The sequence below is a fragment of the Humulus lupulus genome, chromosome 7 (genome assembly GCF_963169125.1).
Source record: "Humulus lupulus chromosome 7, drHumLupu1.1, whole genome shotgun sequence".
Taxonomy (NCBI): Eukaryota; Viridiplantae; Streptophyta; class Magnoliopsida; order Rosales; family Cannabaceae; genus Humulus; species Humulus lupulus.
In genome coordinates, this window is record NC_084799.1 from 79595126 (window position 1) to 79618745 (window position 23620).

At 41.8% G+C, this 23620-nt stretch overlaps 1 protein-coding gene across 2 annotated transcripts; it reads right to left on the bottom strand.

The window, feature by feature from the left end:
* Window positions 1-700: 700 nt before the first annotated feature.
* LOC133788350 (uncharacterized) lies at window positions 701-5640 on the bottom strand. 2 transcript variants are annotated; one of them, XM_062225808.1, is made up of 6 exons: window positions 5401-5640; window positions 3393-3460; window positions 2851-3289; window positions 2227-2673; window positions 1207-1806; window positions 701-1031 (listed from the first exon to the last, which is right to left on the bottom strand). In XM_062225808.1, exons 3-6 carry the CDS (start codon window positions 3286-3288, stop codon window positions 900-902), a joined length of 1617 nt encoding a protein of 538 aa, XP_062081792.1. In that variant the 5' UTR covers window position 3289; window positions 3393-3460; window positions 5401-5640; the 3' UTR covers window positions 701-899. The 2 variants fall into 2 exon arrangements, with proteins under 2 accessions (XP_062081792.1, XP_062081791.1); XM_062225807.1 differs by having other exon boundaries at window positions 2851-3460.
* Between the last annotated feature and the right edge of the window lie 17980 nt (window positions 5641-23620).

A 23620-nucleotide genomic window follows, 5' to 3' on the forward strand; every position in this document is an offset into this window, starting at 1 on the left:
ATTATGGCTGTATAAATTAAGGCTAATTTTCTTGAATTAGTTCCCAAGTAAGTTTAGGCGCAAACCCATGAGAACAAGTGTGAGCTTAGTTGAGCATGCCTGCAGAATGACAATGGTGATTATAATGATAATGGCACTAACAGGAGATGCAACTCCAGTGCCTTCACCATCGCTGGTGATGCCTACTCCATTTTCCGCATCCCCTCCACTTCAACTGGTTGAGAAGCCGTTTCACAGTGGCGGCGACCACGACCATTTCCCATCGGAATTTATGGAAGACTATGGCATATGGAATCCCACTCCATATTTTGGCGGAGGTAATGCGGCCCCAATTCCTCATAGTTATGTTGTCAAAGACTCTTGTAGTGACTCTTCCCCGGCTAATTCGTTTCAAATTGACAATAGTAAAATGGTCTCAAAAGAGAAGTCTTAAAACAATTTTCTCTCTTGTTATATACTATACTGAACTCTTGATGTACATGTCCACCCACCTCATGTGCCCAAATCCTTTTCTTGAGTTTAGGTTTATGTATTATTTGTATTATACAGTCCAACAACATAACATGTTTCCTCCACCCTTTTCAGTGTAACTATTACGTGTAATTTGTGTAAAACGTTTGATATCATATTATATAAGATCCTAATAACTATGATGACTACAACTGTGTAATGACCAAACAAAATATAATCACAAAATCTATTGAAGAGAAAAACACTCAACTTTCTTCATAAAAATAGTGGTTCGTCAAGTACAATTGTATACCAACTAATTGGTAGATTGCCTAATTATAACATTGCACTTTTTTTTCCTACTCAAAGTCAAAACTCATTGAAATCAGATTGTTACTGATAGAAACAGCAAAGCAAACCGATTCACTCAAAATACCGATCACCTATAATCACATAAGATGAATGGAAGATGGACCAGATATAGCGGCTACTCTTTGTGCACGATGTGCTTCACCTTTGTAAAGCCCCTTCATTTCTTTTTTAATCCGCCGCGCTTCTTTGCGTTCTTCCTTTACAGCAGCCTACATTAAGATACATCCATCAAAAACAAGTCTTAATACTATCATATGCAGACATTTAAAGTATGGTTCACTTTCAGACAAGTCAATTTAACTTATTTGCTTCAGACCCAACGGGGTAAGAAATGGTGTTGTATTTAGTATAGGCACTGTGTAGGAGGGAAAAGAAAAAAAAAACCTTTCTTTCCTTCTTCTCCTCCGGTGACTCGTCCTGTTTCCTTTTCAGGGGCTCAATTCTCAAACTATCTCCACTTTTCACCTTTTCTGTAGTAGGTTTCTTACCACGAGGCAAAAAGTCCACAGGGAGCTTTTCTCTTCCTTTAAGGGATATCATATTATTGGTACCATTTAAGGCTCCAGAAACAACGTCAAAAAGCTTCTTCTTTCTCCTTGCTCCAGGAGCTTCGATTTTACCCGGGTGATTATCAAGATTTGAATACGTAGAAACAATTGTCTCACAATCCCACACTTCAGATTCATCGCTGCTTTCCTCTAGAATAATGGCATCATCAGGTTGATCATCATTCTCATACTTCTCACCATATTCCACACAGCGGCGAATTACAGTCCTGGCAGAATCAATTAGCTCTGTACTTTCTAGATTCTCATTTGACTGAATTAAATCTGCAGGAGCCCTATATTTACCGTCAAGGTCAAAGTCATCCACAACATTGTCCTTAAGGACATGTCTCAACTTCTCTGCAAGAGATTCATCTTCCTCAGCTATGTAACCATAGTCATTGTCTTCGTCATCAGTGCCATATTCCTGACTTTCAAGCTATAATAGAAAAAATGATAAGACATATACTCAAAACTAATTATCATAGCATATTGAATGTGATTTAAAAATGTTTCTTATCTATCAAGTGGATTAAAATATAAACTAATTGCAGATTAGACAGCTTGGGCAAGGAGCAATTTGCACTTAACGCCATAATCAAACCAACCAAACAATTTCAACCTATTGTATGGACAAACTTTGGAATTAAAAAAGATGTGAAGTGTAATAGATTGAGAGACAGAAACTAAACCGCAAATTTTGGGAAGCAACTACCCTCTTGAAAAAGAGACTTTTCTAAAGTCCAGAGTTGCATATAAAAAAAAAGTGTAACACTTTCTAGTTTCTATCAATACAAAGCTAGAAACCTATATAATAACAGTGTAAGGAAAGCAGAGAAGATAGTAAAAGAATACTCACCATGTCAAATTGCTCATCCAAAAGACGACGAACTCGTGGCTTTTCGACAGTAGAATCATTTGCTGCCACCGTCACATGACATCCAGCTCCATCCTTATAACTTAAGTCAGCCGCAGTCTGTTGTTGCCCAAAAGTATTGTCTTCATTGTCAATGACATCTTTGGTCTCAAATTTCTCTTTCCCGTATGAATTAAACCTATTATTTGATGATACATCATCATCATCTCTGTCTTTGGGAAAGTTTGCCTGGATCACAAAATCCTCTTCCAAGTCCTCAACATCTGAACCAAACCTCGAGGCATCACTATCATCAAGTAATGCAGCTACTTCAGGATCAACCGCTTTCTTAACCTTTATACCAACCGTCTTTGATGCTACACCATACACATATTCTTCACTGGGATCAGTTTTCACTTCCGAAATCTTCAACCTTGAAGCATCATAAGCCTGAAAAAGAAAAAAAGGTTAATTTAAATTTATTTCCATCATTTTCCTAAAGAAATTCCCAGAATCCAATCAAGAGAAGAAATCCCTTTAATTTGTTTTTCCTTCCTGCCTAAATTATGGGGCCAAACAGAACCTTAATAACAAAAGGGCACAAAACAAGTCAAAAACTAACTCAACCTTGACATCCTTGGGAAGCTGCTCAAGCTTGGTCTTTGGATTGTGATAAAAGGCAGAACCACCACCGCTATTCTTAATCTCCCTCAAATGTTCCAGATAATTATACCCATCGTCAGGAAACCCTAGCTCCACAATTTCTTTTCTCAAGCGCTCAGGCAGGGGATGTGCAGCTGACTGTGATGAGCTGCCGAAAACTCGATTATCCTCTTCACCGGTGCCATAATCCTCAGGCGCATCATCGAATATGGAATTGGAGTCATCAACATTGTCGGGATTATCGCCCGCAAAGAAAGTGTCGACAGAGTAGGGATTGTTGTCAACTCGGATGAAGACTCGATCACTGCCAGGTGAATCATTGTAATTGGGATCGGAAGAATCGCGAGCGAGCAACTGGAAAGTTGCAGACTTTTTCTTGTCGAAAAACTTCTTCTTCGCCATTCTTTTGAGATGAGAACCAAAATGGTGGCAGATATGAGAGTGGTGCCAGATCACTAGTGCGTGAGATTGGTCGAAGCAAATTAGCAAGTTATTATAATTAATACCTTCCTCCAATAAAAAGAAAAGTTCAAATCCACCACTCAATGCCTTTACAGATCCACCATAAGATATCCTGCAAAAGAAAATAAAAAATTAAATGATTAGAAACTATAAAGAACCCAAATTATAACAAATAATTAAATGTAATATAGCATCTAAACTGTACCAAACATGGACAGAAAAACTAGGAAATATTTTAATACAAAATATCTCCAGGCAACATGATAATGGGTCAGCAATATTATCAAATTACTGCATACCAAATAGCATGACTAACACAGAAAACAGATTATAGTGGCATTGTCCAAAGCATTAACAGTAAACTTACAATACGCCAATCAGATTCAAGAGAAAATGTGCAGATCAAACTACATTCATAATTATTTCATATGTATAAACTCTTATAGTTCTCATGCTCTATTAGCATTCACTGTAAAAAAATTAAAACAAACAAACAAAAATGTAAATGCTATCATTGAAATAGTTGAACATACATGAAACATATGCTACCTCTCTACATGTTGTTCCAATCTCTAATAGCTGCTCTCGTTTGTTCACTCTGTTAGTTCTTTATCAATTGAAAAGAAACATGCTTAAAGAAGCTATAAATGTCAACAAATATATACCCACAGCTATTGAAGAAAGTATCAAAAGATGACCCAAATCTATTTGAAAAGGGATTATAAAAAATCAAAGCAAGCAATATTCAAATAGATGGTCGTGTCATTTAAACATAATTTAATTGCAAATGGGAATAGGGTGAATTCTTTAAGCATGCCAAAAAAAAAACACAGATAGAGAACCCATAAGTTGTAATAGATAAATGAACCTTTCTATTCTAAAAATGTCTAGAAAAGAATAATACTATTTGGTAGGTCCTTCTATTTTAGAAATAGCAACAACTTAGGAACAAAATAAAAACAAATAAACTTAAACATCTCAAAACAATGACAATCCATTAAACTAAATCAAAATTAATACAAAGAAATAGCGTAGTTATTTTACCAAAATGAAAAACAATAGTTCAGATTCAAAAAAACTAAAAAAAAAATGCCTCAGATTCAAGCAAACTAAAAACATGTCTCAGGTTCAGCTAAATAAATGCTTTAGACTCAATCAATAAAAACATGCCTCAGACAGTAATCATCACAAAATGAAATCCCATTATACTTCAATATAGTCCATGCAATCCCAACGTCAAACCCAAACAACGACAATCAACCCAAAACCGCTGTAATGCAAAATAAATGTCACACCAGCCACTGCAGTCTGTCTGCACACAAGAAGCAACGAAGAGAGGATCCTCAACAGTGATTGAGGCAACAAAGTAGACAATTGTGAGAAATAAGGGGAATGGGTTCTTGCGATGAGGTGGCAACGTGTTCTGGTGAGGAGAAGAGAGGCAGCTGCTGCTACCTAAGGTTCGGTTGGTTGGAAGAGAAGTCTAATATAATATTATAATCTATCTGAGATATTAAATTCAGCTCAACTTTACAAAACTGAAACACAAGAATGCGTGGCTAAAACCCTCTCACGTACTACCAAAAAGGATTTGCCTTGTATAACAGCAGCTCCAAACTAAATACTAAATAGCTACAACGAAAAGACCCCTATAGTTAACATTAGCAGGAAAAAATAAAAAAGAAGAAGAAAATAACCAACTTCTTATGAGGACCAGAGAAAAAGTAACAAGATTTACTAACAGGTAAACAGAATAACCCATGAAGGCGCCCATAGCGTCCAAATTAGGATCCAACAAGCAACTGGGAAAATTTTAAAATCAATCTTGGTACAAATTTTATAATCACTTCAATCTTTCTACATTTTTTCTCAGCAAAAAGCTAACATTTAAATCCAAGTTAGAGTCTAACAAGCAAAAGGAAAATTTAAAAATCAAACTGGTGCAACACCCAAATTCTAAAAGTTATTAATTCAAACAAAATCACAATTCTAAATCAACCAACCATCTATTATAAATTAATAAAACCAAAAACTACAATGCAAAATTTATACCAAGTGTCTCCTACTGAGATGAAGCGTCTGGGCTGATTCAGAGGAGGAGAGTGTGAGATTAATGGTGGCGTCGGCGAGGAATTGTGATCGTGGGGTCCCTAGGGTGGTTCGCAAGTGTGGAGGGTGACGGTGAGGGACGGGGGTGACGGATGGGAGGTGTGTCAGAGTGGTTATGCTTCTCGTGAGAGAGAAAGGATTAGGAATTAGGGTTTTGAGTTTTCAGGATGTGTTTTTGAGATAAATGACCATCTCCATCAAGGGTTTTTAATTTTTTTAAATGTTTTTTTTTTTAATTTTTAATTTTACTGAGCTACTTTTTTATTCTCAAAATTACATTTTTTTTTCTTTTTTTTCTTTTATTAATATGGTCATCTCATCATAATTTTTTTTATTATTATTAGAATTTTTTCCCCAAATTATTACCCATCCAAGTCGTGCTCTTAGATATTTCAACATGTTAAAAATTATCTATAAATTATTCACATTATTGAAACATGGGACTTTTGTCCAATTTCACTAACAAATGGTAATATGGCAGTTTGGGCGCCGATATGGTAGTACCACGTCAATGCCTCGTTTATAATTTAAAGAATAAATAAAATTTTTATCCCCGAACTATTACCATTACAAAATCGTGCCCCTGAATTTTAAAATTAAACAATCTTTTGAATATTAAAAAAAAAACTATTAAACTAAAAATCAATTGAAATTAAAAAAAAATTGATGGTGACAAAAAATTAGCTTAGGTGTTGGGCATAAGTCAGAGTGCGCTTGAAGTTGGCTTGGTAGCGACATCATTGACAGGTTGGGCTCATGTAAGGTCCCCGACGACATTCAGCTTTGGTATCGCCTATTTTATCCTTTTACAGCTCTCCATTTCCCTGCCCATCTCATATCTCTTCTCTCTTTCATTTGTTGAGTGACATAGGGGATTGAAATGGTGCAAAAGTGTGAGAAAAAGAATAGAAAATCTGGATTTTTCGTTATGTTGTTAAAACCATATTAAAATGTGTATGAATTTGAGATATTGAAATTTTAATTTGTATATGTTGTGATTTTTTTTTTTTTTGAGTTTTTGTTGTGATAAATTAACAAGTGTTGTTGAGATTGTTTGGTTAGTGCAAAAGTGAGAGAAAGTGAAAGAAAGTAAGAAAAAGTGAAAGAAAATAAAAGAAAATTTTAATATAGTTTTATTTTTTATCCATTTGATTTTTTTATTTTGTATGATTTAATTTAATTTAAATAGAGTTTAATATTTTTTATCTATTCTTTTTAATATTAAAAATATCGTTTAAATTTTAAAATTTTGAATTTGAGAAGCAGGATTTGGTAGTGGTAATAGTTTGAGTGCCAAAATTATATTTATTCTTTAAATTATACACGTGGCAATGTCACATCAACAAGCAAAGAGTCACATCAGCATGTCATTAGTCACATTAGACAATATTGGACAGAAGTGTCACTTTACAATACTGTGAATAGTTCGAGGGCAAAAATCATAAATAACATTTTTTTCAATCTTATGCTTTTGTAAAGAAAATTGTTTGTGTGCCAAAAATTTGATATTTGACCTAAAAAATAATAAAGAATATTTGCGGCAAAAATAACCATATTTACAGAATAAATTTTTTTTAAAATAGTTTATTTAATGAAAAAAATATTTTGATTGAAAATAGTTAAAAGAAAAACCAATAACTAAAAAATTATTAAAAGAGAAACAGATTTATTAAAAAATGTTAATGTAATAAAAAATATATTTATTTACTATTTTTATTAAATAAAACTATCATTTAATTTTAGAATTAATTTAGACTATTTTTTATATTTTATGTAATTTTAATGATTTTTACAACTTTAAATACATTTGTATTTTTAAAAAAAAAACTATTTGGGTAGTAAATGTGCAACGTTTTAGCAACTTTGGGTATTTTTGCCACTATAAAACAAGTTTGGGTATTTAAATGCTACATTTTATCAACTTTCGGTACTTTTCCCGTAAAAAAAAAATAGACATTTAAATGTTACATTATGTAAACATTGGGTATTTTTGGCGCAAATATCCTAAATAATAATTTAATCAACTATCAATATCACATTAAATTTTATCAACTAAAAAACGTAAGGGAAATATCACATATTATGCATTCTAATATACCATAATTTTTAAATATGTCAACATAATTAACTATCCCAAAACTATGTAATTTTGTAAAATTTGGACACAATTGCCCATGTCATTAACAACCCTTCTCTCTCTCTAAAACTATCTCTCAACCCCTCTCTCATTCCCTACCATGACGACACCACCACCACAACTTCCCCATGGCGGCAGAGCACCACCTCCCCACGTTGTCGCCGTCATTACCACTGTCCTCTCCGTTGGCGTTGCCACCTTCCATCACCATTGAAACACCCTATCGAATACTTCTCTTCAATTTTATTTATGTTTAAATTATTCAAAATGCAATCATCGAAATTGTATGTGTTGACCCTTGATTTGGCCAACGACACGGAGTCAAAATAACGACAAAGAAACAAAAAGGAAATCAAGAATGGAATCAAATAGGAAGAAGGTGACACAAATGATTTATAGTGGTTCGGCCCCAACTGTGTGGTAATAACCTACGTCCACTTAGTGTTCTTATTGATGTTGAATTCCAATGTCGTGATCAAAGAACTAGGGTTCTTGAGTTTCACAAGCCTTAGAAGAATTACAACTTTTCGGTGGATAATCACACTATTCTCTCTCTCTATGAGTATTCAAGTTCAAGGTTTAAAAGTCCCTTCCTTGAGCCCTCTCATGCATATTTATAGGCTCAAGGGGGTTACATGGGTCAATGGGCCTTAATTATCCTTAATATCAGCGTATCAAGGCAATAAAAGAGAAAAGATAATAAATGTAGTTATTACAAGATTGTGTATCTTAAAGAAAATAAATCGAAGCATGCGACCAGACTGGTCGCATCTAAACGCGAGATCTAATGAGGCAAGAAACATTTGGTCGATAGGCGAACAACATCCCTTCACTTTAACGCTGCCACGTGCCAACCACGTGTTTTATCCAAAAAAACAGACACGGATGACGTGGCAGGTGATTTCTGGACACGTGTCTGACACTTGGCAGAGTTCTGTTAGGGTATCGACCAGTAAGATATTGCGTGCATAGCGGTTGAGTTTTTCTTACGACCAGCCTGGTCGTACGCTCCGCATATTTCAAGATAATTCTGTAAAGATCTAAGTCAATCCCGAGATTGTCTCCAATAATTCCTGATGATCCGATTAATTAGGAGAGAATATCTATAACAAATTGATGTAATCCTCCTTGAGCCGATAAATAGAGAAAGATAGTTCAAGGATGAGACTTTTTTTGGCTTTTTGCTTACTTGAGAGTATAGATTTACGAGAGAATTAGAGCTAGTACATTACGATATATTGTTTATTCCTCAGAGGTTGGTGAAACTCATAGAACCCTAGTTCTTTGATCACTCCTTTGAATCCTATATCAATAATAGCTAAAGTGGACGTAGGTTATTACCAGTTTCTGGGGCCGAACCACTATAAATTCTTGTGTGCTTTATTGTTTTTGTCATTATATTCATTCTAACATATCTGTCCACATCAAGCATTTTTTACTCCGTGTCAGTTGACCAAAATCAGGGTCAACATTCTGGTGCTTTCATTGAGAGCTTGATACGTTATTGTTAAAACAGTAATGGCGAAAACTGCAAAGAAGACTGGGCAGGCGACTGGCGCTGCACCATCTCAACCGCCTCCTCCTCCAAACGTGACCGAAGATGAGCCACATTTGAAATTCGATGAGGAAGAACTGGATTCTGAGACGCTGAGGAATACCCTGGGGGTATTGCAGGATGAACTGGCCAATCTGAGGGCCAACTAGGAAAGTACTGCTGAGATTATGGCGCGGCAGCAACAAGAAATTGAGCGACAGCGCTAGGAGTTGAGTGAGAGACAGGCGGAGATGAACCGCCATCAAAGGGAGGCCATGGCAGCCCTCAAAGCAGCTCTACAGTTGGCTAGGAATCAGGCTGCGCCTGCCTCACAGCCTGATCAACCTACAAATGGGTCACCCCAAAAGGGCCCTAATCCTAGCCCACCTATCCAGCCCTCGAGCCCCCAGAGGCCCGAGCAGCCACCAATGCCGCAGGATGATGTCCCGCTAAGGGACCCTGAGGCGCAGCCTCCATCCCAGGCTGGTCGCGACATTCCCCCACAGCCAAGGCAGAACAGGGCCGGGCAACAGCCCCACAGTCCTAGACGCCATAGGGGCGAAGAGCCGAACCCTCCGAGCAGAGGACAGTGTCCTTCTGGTAATAGAAGGAACTCAGAGATAAGCTCTGCGGTCCGAGGCCCCCCACGGCATGATAATGCACGGGGACCTACCGACCAACGCAGGCCACCCTCTAACGCTCGGGAAGTTCCAACCCGAGGAGGCAACCGAGGGAACAATCGATCCCACCATAGCCAATCAAGGTTCAGAGATGGCCATGGTTACAATGAGGCTGACTCAGGCAAAGGAAATGCCAGTCGGAGAAATGAAGAAAGACGAAGGGGCAGAAGCCCACCACCCAGAGAAGACCAACCCGAGAGACATGACGCTGAGGGGAAACCCAGACAAAATAACGTCTTTAACCGGCTCGGAGATAGCGAGCAGCAGCGAAGAGACGTACTCAACAATCGCCGGGAAAGGCACAACGAGTACGTTCTCCCAGCACCAGAGGCCCCGGCGATTCCTGAAGCCGTGCAAGCCCAAATAGATGCCCTGAACCAGGCAGTGCAACAGCTGGTCGGGGGAAGGATGTTTCACATCGAGTACGACAGGAGAAGAGGCACTCCTTTCATTCAAAGGATAGCTATGGTAGAAACTCCTAGCAAGTTTAAGATGCCTACGCTTCCAAACTTTGACGGGTATGGTGACCCGGTATCTCATGTCAACAAGTTTGAGATACAGATGGACATTCAGAAAGTGTCCGAAGACGCTCGATGCAGGATCTTTCCTGCAAAACTTTCTGATGTTGCACAGGAGTGGTTTTTCAAATTCCCTCCTGCAAGTATTGTTTCTCGGGAGATGTTCGTAAAAGAATTTTACGGACAATTCTATGCGGGTCGTGTGCACCCAACTAAGGCGAATCAGCTGGTCGAGATACGCCAGCAAGAGGGAGAGCCACTGAAGGATTACGTCCAGCGATTCATGCGAGCAGCGGCTGGAGCCAAAATAGTGGGCGACGAGGGCAAGATGATGGCGCTAACTGTGGGAGTTAGGCACCGCACACCTTTGTGGAGTAGCCTTAGAAAGCATGGAGTTAAGACTACTCAAGAATTTTTGATCGAGCTGATCGCTACATCAAGCTCGAAGACGCCATCGCCAGTGAAGGAAAACCCCCAGGCAAGGATAAGGGGACTGCCGAGCCCGCCAAAGATGCCAATGGGTCAAAACCCAACGGCAATGGCAAAGGCAACAGGAACAGCAATGGCAATGGCAAGAATGGGGGGAAACGGCCGCATAATGAGCCTTCCACCTCTGATAATAAACGAGCCAAGGGCAATCGTTATGAACCGCGGTTCACTAACTACACTGCCCTTATTGAGTCTCGGGGAGAGGTGTATCAGGCCACGAGTTCTAGTGTGCCTTATAAAAAACCTGCTCCCATTCGAAAAGATATTTCGAAGAGAGACACTACCAAGTTTTGTCGTTATCATAACGACTACGGACATGATACAAATGAATGCAACCAGCTGAAGGATGAAATCGAGTTCCTTATTAGGCAAGGACACTTGAGAAGATATGTACGGGCCTCGGGAAATTCCCAATGAGAGGCTCCAGGTGGCAACGAGCATGCACCCGCACGCCAGCGCTCGCCATCTTTGCAGCCTGACCCCGTAGCTGGCACTTTACTCACCATCTGTGGAGGCCCGTACCTCGCGGGAAGCAGTGGAAAGGCGAGGGAACGATATGCTCGGACCGTACATCATGACCAGGACATCGAGATGATGACTGTGGAGGACAGGGCATCAAAGAAGGCTTGATTAGAGGATGGTGAGATTACCTTCTCTGATAGCAACGCCTAGCATGTCCGGTTCCCACATTCCGATCCGTTGGTCATGGATGTTCAAATCACCAACATGATGGTGAAAATAGTACTAGTTGATACAGGAAGTTCAGTAAACATCCTGTACAAATCTTCACTGGAACGCATGAAGTTGTCCGTCAAGGACTTGGAGCCCTGCAACCAAACAATTTACGACTTCTCTGGTGAGGGACTCGCCCCAGCAGGGTCAATCAGACTTCCAGTCATAGCAGGTACAACGCCTGCTACCAGGACATTACTCGCTACTTTTATAGTAGTCGATTGCCCTTCGGCGTACAATGCTGTCATTGGAAGGCCCATACTGGTTGATCTTCGGGCCGTCACCTCGGTATGGCACTTGGCCATGAAATTCCCGACAGACGCAGGGGTAGGACGCGTGTTGGGTAATCAAAGAGAAGCAAGGGAGTGCTACAATGCCTCAGTCACAAAGGCGAAGAAAGGAACGTCGAAGAGCACTCCCCCAGATAGGTTGTAAATGGCTATTGATACACAAGCCCAATCTGGTGATGGAGTCACAAAATAGGGTGTTGCCCAAAGTGAGGATAAGGATTTAGATCCTCGCTTTGGGGATTTTGAGGCAGATATTGGACCCGTCATGGACCTGGAAGAGGTCCAACTTGACGAAAAAGACCCGACCAGAATTGTAAAGGTCGGAAAAAACTTAGAAGCAACAACTAAGCATGCACTGGTGGAATTTTTGCGAAAGAACCAGGAAGTCTTTGCCTGGTCACACAAAGACATGGCTGGGATAGATCCTGCAGTTATCAGCCATGTCCTAAACGTTGACAAGAGTTTTCCACCCGTGCAACAGAAAAGAAGACTGCTCGATAAGGATAGATCGAAAGCCTTAAAGGAGGAAGTCGAAAGACTGAAGGAGAATGGGTTCATCAGGGTGGCATTTTATCCATCGTGGGTCTCTAATCCAGTACTGGTTCCCAAGCCTAACGACAAATGGCGAACCTGTGTGGATTTCACAGACCTCAATAAAGGCTGCCCAAAGGATTGCTTCCCACTCCCAAGGATCGACCAGCTGGTCGATGCAACTGCAGGACATGAGATCCTCTCCTTCATGGATGCATACTTAGGATACAATCAGATTAGTATGCATCCCCCTGACGAGGATCACACTAGCTTTCGGACCGATACAGGGTTATACTGTTATAAAGTAATGCCCTTCGGACTGAAAAACGCTGGTGCGACTTACCAGCGATTGGTCAACCACATGTTTAAGGAGTTGATCGTAGTAAACATGGAGGTGTACGTGGATGACATGCTGGTAAAGTCGAACAAGGCAGAAGGACATGTAAAGGATTTACAAGAGTGTTTCAACGTTCTGAACAAATATCAGATGAAGTTAAATCCTCTCAAATGTTCCTTCGGAGTAAGATCAGGGAAATTTTTGGGGTTCATTGTTAATTCAAGAGGAATCGAGGCCAACCCCGACAAGATAAAAGCCCTTGTCGACATGAAATCGCCAATGAAAATCAAAGATGTGCAAAGTTTAACTGGGAGAATTTCTGCCCTAAGTAGATTCATTTTCAAGTCGACGGATAAATGCGTCCCTTTCTTTAATCTACTTAGAGGCAACAAGAAGTTTGAATGGATAGGAGACTGCGAACATGCTTTCCAGGCCTTAAAGGCTCACATGGCACAGCCTCCTATTTTATCAAAACCCATAGATGGAGAAACTTTGTTCATTTACATGGCGATCACTGAATTTGCTGCCAGTGCGGTGCTAGTACGAGAGGAAGAAGGCGTACAAAAGGCGGTTTACTATGTAAGCAAGAGGTTAATCGGGGCCGAATTGAGGTATCCTCCAATCGAAAGATTAGCCTATTGCTTAATCTTGGCCTCAAGGAAGTTACGTCCTTACTTCCAAGCCCATCCCATCACAGTCTTAACTGACCAGCCCCTTCGGCAAGTTCTGCAAAAACCAGAGGCGACTGGACGCTTGTTAAAATGGGCAGTCGAACTCGGACAGTTCGATATCACATATTCGCCGCGAGCAGCAGTAAAAGGACAAGTCTTGGCTGACCTTATCGCTGAATTCACTAAGCTCCAAGACGATGAGCAGTGCGAACAACCTAGTGCGCCTGAGCCCTAAGTCAAAGCTCCTTCGTGGAAGTTATTCACGGACGGGTCGTCCAACGAATCTCACGCAGGAGCAGGAGTGATATTGATAACGCCAAAAGGGCATCGATTTCACTGCACTATTAGGTTCGATTTCACCGCATCAAACAATGAGGCCGAATATGAAGCACTCCTCACAGGACTAAGGTTAGCCAAAGACATGAGTATAAAAGTGCTTGATATCTATAGTGATTCACACCTGGTAGTGAATCAGATCTTAGGGGAGTATCAAGCACGGGGCCTCAAAATGGTGGCCTACTTAAACAAAACTAGAGCTTTGTTGGCTCAATTCGAGAAGTATACCCTCCAGCAAATTCCCTGAGATCAGAATTCAAACACAGATGCTTTAGCCAAACTCACAAGTGCGAAAGACGCTGACACTTTGAATATAGTGCCAATAGAGAGATTATGCGAGCCTAGCATACGAGCAGACGAAACCAATATGGAAATCCGGATGGAGGATACATGGATGGCACCATACTTGGAGTATCTCACGAATGGTGTACTACTAGCAGATAGAAACAAAGCCAGAACTCTTCAAAGATGGACTGCTAGGTATATACTGATCGACGGTGTTCTTTACCGAAGAGGCTACTCCATGCCACTGCTCAGATGTATTACACTAGAAAAGGCTAAAGAACTAATGAGGGAAGTACATGAAGGCTTCTATGGGGAGCATGCCGGGGGGCAGAGCTTGTCGAAAAAGATTCTAAGGCAGGGTTATTTCTGGCCGACTATGAACGAAAACTCAATGGAGTTTGTGCGGAAGTGCGATAAGTGTCAAAGATTTTCCAAGATCCCACGCGCATCTCCCAATGAGTTAAAGCAAATGTAGAGTCCTTGGCCTTTCGCAGTATGGGGTATAGACTTGATTGGATCCTTACCAACAGGGAAGTGTGGAGTAAAATACGCAGTCGTAGCAGTCGACTACTTCACCAAATGGGCCGAAGCTGAGCCGCTCGCTACCATATCGACCAAGAAAGTTCTTGACTTTGTCATCAAGAACATTGTTTGCCGGTATGGTTTGCCTCACAAAATTGTCTTAGACAACGGTACCCAGTTTGACAGCGACTTATTCACAAACTTCTGCGAAAGACATGGAATCGTCAAAAGCTTTTCCTCAGTCGCACATCCACAAGAAAATGGAAAAGTCGAAGCAATGAACAAAACACTTAAAGATACCATGAAGAAAAGACTTGAAAACGCTAAAGGAGCATGGCCGGAACAGCTGCCTGAAGTACTTTGGTCGTATAGAACTTCTCACCGAATAGCGACAGGTCATACCCCGTTTTCCTTAGCATATGGGTATGAAGCTATGTTGCCCGTCGAGTTAGATCCGCCCTCACATCGATGAATTGCGTACGACCAGGACCAGAATAGCCAACTGATGATGGAGTCCTTAGACTCACTTGAAGAGAAACGAGAATGACCCCAACTCCGAGTAGCTGCGTACCAGCAAAAAGTCGCCCGGTATTTTAACTCAAAGGTGAAAGAAAGAAAGTTCAACGTCGGAGATCTAGTACTTCGACGAGTTTTCTTAAACACCCTCGACCCAACTGCTGGAGTACTCGGACCAAACTGGGAAGGACCTTACCAGATTGAAGAAGTCCTTCATCCAGGCACCTACAAGCTTGCACGCTTAAATGGAGATCTCGTTCCACGCTATTGGAACGGAGAACACCTGCGCAAGTATTATCAATAAACAGTCCTTTTTAAAAGGACTGGCTTGTATTAATTTTTACTTTTTACAAGTTTTGAAAAAGGGTTAGCCATGTTATATGGCTAATATCTTATAAGTGTAAGATCTTTTTAAGATCACTCGTAAAGACATGTATAGTCCATTTTTAATACAAGAATTATAAGGGACTGTGCGCAGCCAGTCATTCTTGCCAACCTTTGTAAAAAAATTTACAAGTATTTGTTCATTACGTGTGTTGTTTTGCTGTATTATAAGTGTTGCATTTCCTACCGAGCAGTAATGTTCGTACAGGTTGTGGTCAAGGCAAGTGACCAAAGACCTAAAGCTCCTCAGTCACTTGGGGGGCAGATAAGGTACATCGATAGCAAAGCATACCAAGAGGTATGTAAACACATGAACAAAATGAGTGAAAGCATGCTACGGTACTTAGAGTATTTTTCAAAATTTATATTTTGTTAAATTAAGCCAAAGTACTATGCTAAGTTCGGTCATGCGAACAGATGTTATAATAAGCAGAAATATTATAATATCAAAAAAGCATTCTCTTACACCGCAAGCAGTACTGCTTGGATGTAATTGTTTAAAGTAAAAGGAAAGTTTGCTGCCCATGCAGCAAAATTAAAAATAAAAATATAGTCTTTACATCAAGACCCGTGGGTCGTATAATCAAGGAAAAGAAAAAGAATAAAAACTTCAAGGAGCATTAGGAGCAGGAGGATCTTGTTCAGCGCTCTGGTCGACTACGTCCCTGGTGACTTCTCCTCCCTCTGCTCCGGAAACTGGCTGAATGCTTGGGGAAGCAGGAACTCTAGCCCTTTCCTCTTCGGCAACCAACTGAGCAGCACAGCGGGCTAACTCGGCATTCTTGGCGTCATCTGGGAGGTAGCTAAAGTCGGCACCTTGGTTGTGTTTCCAAAAATCGTAGAAACACCGAAGTGTCGCATTCTTATACCTCTCCTGATCCTTGGCGTTGGTGAGCTTAAGCTGCTCCACCTGGCTTTTGAGGATGGCATTGGTCGCATCCTTAGCAAGATTCTCCTCCCTAAGTTTCTTGACTTCGCGCCAGTGGATTCGGATGGACTCCAGGAATTCATCCCTCTGCTTCCTCAGAGTTTCTTGAGAAGCTTGCTTCTCTGCCAGTTCAGCTACCGCTGCATCCCTTTGCTGGGTGACCACCTCCAACTCCCCCGCATGCCTAGCCTCCGCGGCCTTAAGCTCCTCAGCAACCTTTGCCCGGGACTGCTCAATGCTAACAGTGGCGCGGGTGCGAGCAACAGTCATGGTCAGCATGGCCCGCAATTAAGGAATAAAAGTTAGGCTATATTACAAGAAGGAAAGATAAAGGCCAAGAGAAAGAATACTTACATAGGCCACTTCATTAAGAGCCCTGTGAAGGATCTGATCGACCCCCATGCTCTCAACTTCAGCCATTGCCTCCCTGCAACGGTCATGCTTCAGAATATGAGCAAGGCGATCTTTAGCTGATCGCAGGGAATGGCTCGAGAGTTTAGCCCCGGGGAGTTCTGCTTGCGGGGCCTGTTCTTTTTGGGCCGCAGTCAAAGGGTTGGCAGCAGGGGTTGTCTCCTTTTCAGCAGGGGCAGGAGGTTGGGCAGAAGGTTGGACACTAGGCCCATCCTTGGAAGGATCAGCTGTTCGACCCTTCTTGGCCGAGGGTGCTTGGCTTGATTCGCCGTCGTGCTTCCTAGCTGATTTCCTCCGTCGAACTAGGGGGACCTCCTCTGCCTCCTAGGTCTAGTACAGATCGAAAACATTGGGGGAAGCCATCTCTGTAGATAAAGAAAAACATATAGATAGTAAGACAAAGGTAGATAAAAAATCATGGCAAATCAGAAAAGAAGTCACAAAGTTTAGTATCCGAGCTACAACTACTTGTCGCTACACTACTGACTCTATTATTCATACACTCACTATCTGGCACGAAGAAGTCTGGCCCTAGATTTGGAGTATACATAAAATTTCCGTCCTTGTCAAACAAGTGACAGGGAATTGGCAAGCTATTTAAAAGCAGAATAACAATACCGTTTTCGTCTAAAGACTCATCCAAGTCTATGACGGGCTCTGTTGCCTTTTGTTTCCCCTTCCCTTGAGGCGCAAAAGGCCTCTCTGCTGAAGGGTCGCCAGTGGGTTCCCTGATCGTAACCCCCGTTGGCCTCCTTTGGGGAGGAGACGCTGGGGGTTGCTGCTTGGGATCCCCCTCGGCAGTGGTGTCTGCCACCACGGGTCCTCTTGTTTCATGGCGAGGAACCAGGAGGCCAGATAGCCTCAAATTTTCATCAGTGACGAGGGACTTAACACTTTTTTCAGCGTCTGCCATCCTGGCCAATGCGTTGGACCTCAACACCATGTCTAGTGTTGGGTTCGGGCGTAACCATGGTCTTGAAAGGCACAATATACTTTAGAGAAGTGTAGAAGAGTTTGCTAAGGAAAAGTAGCGACCAGTGAAAGTGACATTTACCTCCTCGAGCGAAGGCCAGGTTGTTCATAGTCATGTCTGGCGTGAGGAAATACTCTTGATTGTGCTTCCCCATGTTGGAAATGTGTAGTGTCACTCAGGAACGTTCGATTTGTTTCCTGGTGACAAAGATGAAAAAAGCCCGTCCCGTATTATTGAGGGTTGGACTTAAGGTCAAAAAGGAAGTTGACCTCATGAGGGGTGGGTTCTGGCCATTTTTGGAGTTTATAAAGGATATAGAGTGCGGCCAGCATTCTATATCCGTTTGGGGTAATTTGAAAGGGGGCAACACCGAAGTAGTTGGCCACCCCCTGGTAGAATGGATGTAGAGGGAGGATAGCCCCCGCCTCTATGTGATACTTGGACCAAGCACTATAGACGCCCCTAGGCAGGTTAGCTCTTTGGTCAGCAGCAGGGATTTTGAGATTAACCCCGGTAAGAGGATACTTCCTAAGATAATTGGCAAGCATCCGGGGAGTCACTTGGCTGGTAGGAGAAAGATACCACTCGACATCAAGAAGGTTTTGATGCCGAGGGCGAGCCCTGACTTGGATGCGAGGGTCCGGGGCAGCATTTTCTCGACCACTGGTCGAGGGAACCCTAGCCTGCGAATCAGGCTGGGCAGGTGAATTTGGATTGTTTTCAGGGTTTGGTTTTTTCTTGCTTGGAGATTTAGAACGGGCCATTTGAGGTGGTGATGGTTGAGGTCTAGAAGAAGTTATTGAAAATGGAATCTCGCTAACACGCTGGGCCAGCTGTTCTTCGCCTTCAAGCAGTTGTGCAAGAAGATCGTCGTCGATTGGTCGCTCACCTCCCCACAAATCTGGCATTAAAATCTGCGAACAGAAGAATGGGGAGGTGAGAATGAAGAATTTTGAAAGTTTTTTAGAATAACGCTGGTCGAGTATAAAAGTTAAGCTTTTATACAGCAGCATTCTAACAAAAAACTAACTTTTTCACACGAACAGTTTGAAAAACAGATCAAAAAGTGAAAGCAAAAAGTTTTTTGAAAAAGCTTTTTCAACTCCTTTTAGGGCGCGAAAAACTTGGTTTTTCAACTGGCATAAAAATCTAATTTTTACTTCGGTTTTACTTCCTAAAGTTGTGATCTCAACTATCAAACTAACTCGTAACTCCTTAATAGCAAAGAAATATCATCCTATACAGCATCACCCATTAAAACCCCTACTGTCATGCATCTTAACCCAGAAACGTAAAAGCTTAACAGTCATCCACAGAGACATGCACGGCAAAAATAAAGAGCATAGGAGTTCTGAGACTTACCAGAGAAAAGATCGTGGAGGTTTAAGAGAGTTTCGAGCGTCGACGAACTGGATCTTGAAAACACTGAAAGGTGGTCTCCAAAAGAGAATGGAAGTTCCGATTTTAGGGTTTCTTGAAGGAAGAATGACTTGCGTAAAAAGGAAAAGAAAACTCTGGGAAGCCTATATATATTTTGTCTGTGGCATGAAAGAGGAAGTAATCATCAGTTCCTCTTTTTCGAAGCATGGGGAAGGGTGATAGCCGTCGAAAGGTTACTTGGGAACCGAAAAGTCGTGATTAGACAAGGGTAGGTTACTTTCCCCAAGGTTGCACGAATTACTCTGATAGGTCTGGTGGGGTAATCGAAGGGTTGTTTCCTTAAAGTTTATTTATTGTTGGTCATAATAAATAAACTTGGGAGGCAAATGTTATCCAAAAAACAGACACGGATGACGTGGCAGGTGATTTCTGGACACGTGTCTAACACTTGGCAGAGTTCTGTTAGGGTATCGACCAGTAAGATATTGCGTGCATAGCGGTTGAGTTTTTCTTACGACCAGCCTGGTCGTACGCTCCGCATATTTCAAGATAATTCTGTAAAGATCTAAGTCAATCCCGAGATTGTCTCCAATAATTCCTGATGATCCGATTAATTAGGAGAGAATATCTATAACAAATTGATGTAATCCTCCTTGAGCCGATAAATAGAGAAAGATAGTTCAAGGATGAGACTTTTTTTGGCTTTTTGCTTACTTGAGAGTATAGATTTACGAGAGAATTAGAGCTAGTACATTACGATATATTGTTTATTCCTCAGAGGTTGGTGAAACTCATAGAACCCTAGTTCTTTGATCACTCCTTTGAATCCTATATCAATAATAGCTAAAGTGGACGTAGGTTATTACCAGTTTCTGGGGCCGAACCACTATAAATTCTTGTGTGCTTTATTGTTTTTGTCATTATATTCATTCTAACATATCTGTCCACATCAAGCATTTTTTACTCCGTGTCAGTTGACCAAAATCAGGGTCAACAACGTGTAATAAATTCTTGCCACATCACCAAGAGCCATTTTTAGGTAAACATTTTCCCCCTAAGTTTATTTTACTGCGACCAGCATAAAGTAAACTTATGAGACTGACCCTTCGCATAACCCACCAAATCTGTCAGAGTCGTCCATGCCTTCTGGAAAAAGGCAACCAATCATGTCTTTCCAGTTTCCCAAAAGTTATATGACAGCTATTGTGTTTCCCCATGCTTCGAAAAGTTACCCGAAATGATTACCTAGGTAACTGTTCCTCGGCTAATATAAATAATCCTTTAGAAGCCATTTTTACTTTTTACATTTTTCCTCTATCTTCAAGAAAACCAAAGAACAAGGTGCACAGCTTCCAGAAACTCAGACGGTTCTTGCCGATCTACGAAGCTCCTGCCCAGCCAACTCGACTTAGCATCTCAGAAATCTACTCCATCTCTTATACAAGTAATTTCCTCACACTTTTCAGTTGTTGATATGCCATGCAATATTCATTTCATCTCCATTTTTAACTCTGAGTTTTTGAGTTCTTGAATATTCTTGACTGTTTTTGCAAAAAATTGTTTCGGGGTAAATGGGCATGCAGACTTAAGCTTGAAATAAAATTTGCTAGGGGTTAAGGATCAGCTTGGTAGTTAGGATCATGAATTTAGGGCGTAAAATCGAAGTAAAAATTCGATTTTTAAGCTTGTAGAAAAACTGGGTTTTTCCTGTTTTTTTATATGTTTTCCAAACTGCTCGTATGAAACATAGTGTTTTTGCTAGAATGTTGCTGGTCGTATAAAAGCTTAACTTTTATACGCGAGCAACATTATTCCAACTCTTAACACAAGTTTTTAGGCCGTAGATTCTCATCTCCCCTGCTCTGTTCGCAGATTTTCATGCAAGATCCGTGGGGAGGTGAGAGGCCAATTGACGACGACCTGCTCACTCAACTGCTCGTGGACAAAGAACAGCCGTCACTACTTATCCTAGAGATCCATTTTTCTCGAATTCCACCCAACAAACCTCATTCAAGTCCATCAAATATGGGTAGAGTAAAATCCACTGCCTAGAAAAAGAAACCATCTAAACCTTCCAAAAATCAGCCTGCTCCTCGGGCTGAAATTCCCTCGACCAGCGGTACAGCCGAAACCACTAGTCCTGAAATCCAAACACAAGCCCACCCCTGCGACGTCCTTCGACCAGACGTCGAATGGTACCTAGCTCCTCCTAGCACAATCACTGCTAGGATGGTAAACAATTTCCTTAGGGTAACTTTATTCCTTCCTACCACCGACCAACAGGCGAACCTGCCCGGCGGTGCCTTCAGCGCCTGGTCGAGGTATCACATTGAGGCAGGAGCAATCCTGTCTCTCCATCCTTACTTCCAAGGAGTGGCCAATTACTTCGGGGTCGCTCATTTCCAAATAACCCTGAACGAGTATAGAATGCTTTCTGCACTCTATATCCTTTACAGCCATAAAAAATGGCATGTCCCTTCGCCTCATGAGATCAACTACCTGTTCGATCTCAAATCTAACCCCAACCAGGACAGCACGGGGTTCTTTCATCTCTGCCACCAGGAATCGAACCGCACCTTCCTGAGTGAGACTACCTACAAGTCTAATGTAGGAAAGTACTACAAAGAGTACTTTTTGACTACTGACCCGGTCACCAACAACCTAGCCTTCACCCAAGGAGGTAATTTCTTTGTTCTCTTGGTTGTTTATATTCTTTTATTTTATCAGCATTTTCCTTAAAAAATTAGTTCTCTTCAGGTCCATGGCTGCAACCAGCTCCTACTCCAGAAATGGAGCTTCGAGCAGCACTACTGGCTAGCATGACTGGCGTAGAAAAAAGTGTCAAATAGCTGGTCACTGAAGCCAACCTAAGGCTGGTCAGGCTTCTGGCACCTCACCAGGACGTGAGGGAGTCAATGGCGAGGAGTTCCACTAGTGGAGAAATTATCAAACAGCACCCGGACGTGTCGCAACCTCCAAGGAGGAGGACAACTGGAGTGACAATTAGGGAACCCTCCAAGCACCCCACGAGCAGATGCTCCCCCTGCCCCTTCGGGAAAGGGAAAAAAATAAAGTTTCCGAACACCCTGCACCCATCGACGAGTCTTCAAATGAGAACGGTACTGTCTTCTCACTCTTAGACAGTCTACCCATTCCCTGTCATTTATTTGACGGGGACGGCAACTTTAAGTAAACTCCAAATTTAAATTCAGATTTATTCCAGGCAGAGAGTGAGTATAGCACTAGTAAAGTAAATAGTATAGCGACCAGTAATTATAGCTCGGGTATTATACTTTTAATTTCTCTGCCTTTGTTTTCTTAACTTAGAAAGCTCATTTTATTATATTGCCTGACTGTTCATTTGCTTCTCCCTTACAGACATGCCTGCAGACCGAGCCTTCGACTTGTACGCCAAATCGACGAGCAAGAAAAAGTCCAACAAGCACCAGCCTGGGGAAGGCTGCAGCAATCCCTCCGCGAAGAGGTCTCAAATAGAGGACCCTCCTACGCCTACTCCCACAAAGGAGACAACTCATCCACCAGCTCCTGCCAAAGAGACATCTCCGCCGATTCTAGTGAATCAAGACCCCCCAGCTCCGGTCGAACAGACTCTTCCACCAGCTCCCGCCGACCTCACGCCTCCAGCTTCCATCGACCAGCAGCCTGTTGGTCGTCGAGAAGAAGCCTCGAGAGAAGATCTCACGAGCGTGGTGCTCAATTCAACCAAGGACAGGCTGTCCAGAATAACAAAGCACCGTCGCAGCCGAGAGGCAATTCAAGAGATTGGTTCCATGGCAGTTGATCAAGTCTTCAACCGCGCACTGAACAAAGTGTTTGCTGTAAGTTGCTGTTTTTATCGTATTTTACTAATTTTCTTCGTCAATTTATTCCTACTAACAACTTTATCTCTTTCTGATTGTAGGGAGTTCTTACCATGACCTCTGGCTCGCGGAGATCGAGGACACTGACTGCCCAGTTCGAGAAGAAACTTAGCAATCAGCTTAGCATTGCTAAGGCCCAACATGCCGAGCGGCTTAAGGTGACTAAAGCCACTCATGCCGAGCAGCTGAAGGAAGTTAAGGCAAAGCATACTAAGGCACTCAAGGAGGTCGAGGCGCTGCAAACGGTTGAGGCCAAACTCACCTCTCTCAAAGAGGAGCTAAAGAAGAATGAAGCGAGCATTGCCAAGATCACCGCTTCTAAGGAGCAGTACAAGGTGGTCTCACTCATGAACTATCGGGAAGCCCATAAGCTCCAAGCAGAGCTGGAGATAAGCAGCAAAGAGGTTGCGAATGCCCGCAACCTTGAAGACTACGAAGGGGCGACGTTTGAATGCTTCTACATGTTCTGGAAAAGCAACCCCAGCGCCAATTTTTCCTATCTTCCAAATCACATTAGGGAGGCGGAGTTGGCGAGGTGTGTTGCTTGCTTGGAAGAAGAAAAAACTCCAGGGTCTCCAAAGATCTCCTTAGCAACTGGAATTGAGGGCGCCCGAGAAGAGGCTGGAGT

What these genes read in the sequence shown, in the direction of transcription:
- LOC133788350 (XM_062225808.1), bottom strand. Translation starts at nt 3,288, where the DNA reads ATGGCGAAGAAGAAGTTTTTCGACAAGAAAAAGTCTGCAACTTTCCAG. An exon ending in AGCTTCCCAAGGATGTCAAG is followed by an intron (nt 2,674 to 2,850) that starts GTTGAGTTAGTT and finishes TTTCTTTTTCAG; the next exon opens with GCTTATGATGCTTCAAGGTT. An exon ending in TGGATGAGCAATTTGACATG is followed by an intron (nt 1,807 to 2,226) that starts GTGAGTATTCTT and finishes TTTCTATTATAG; the next exon opens with CTTGAAAGTCAGGAATATGG.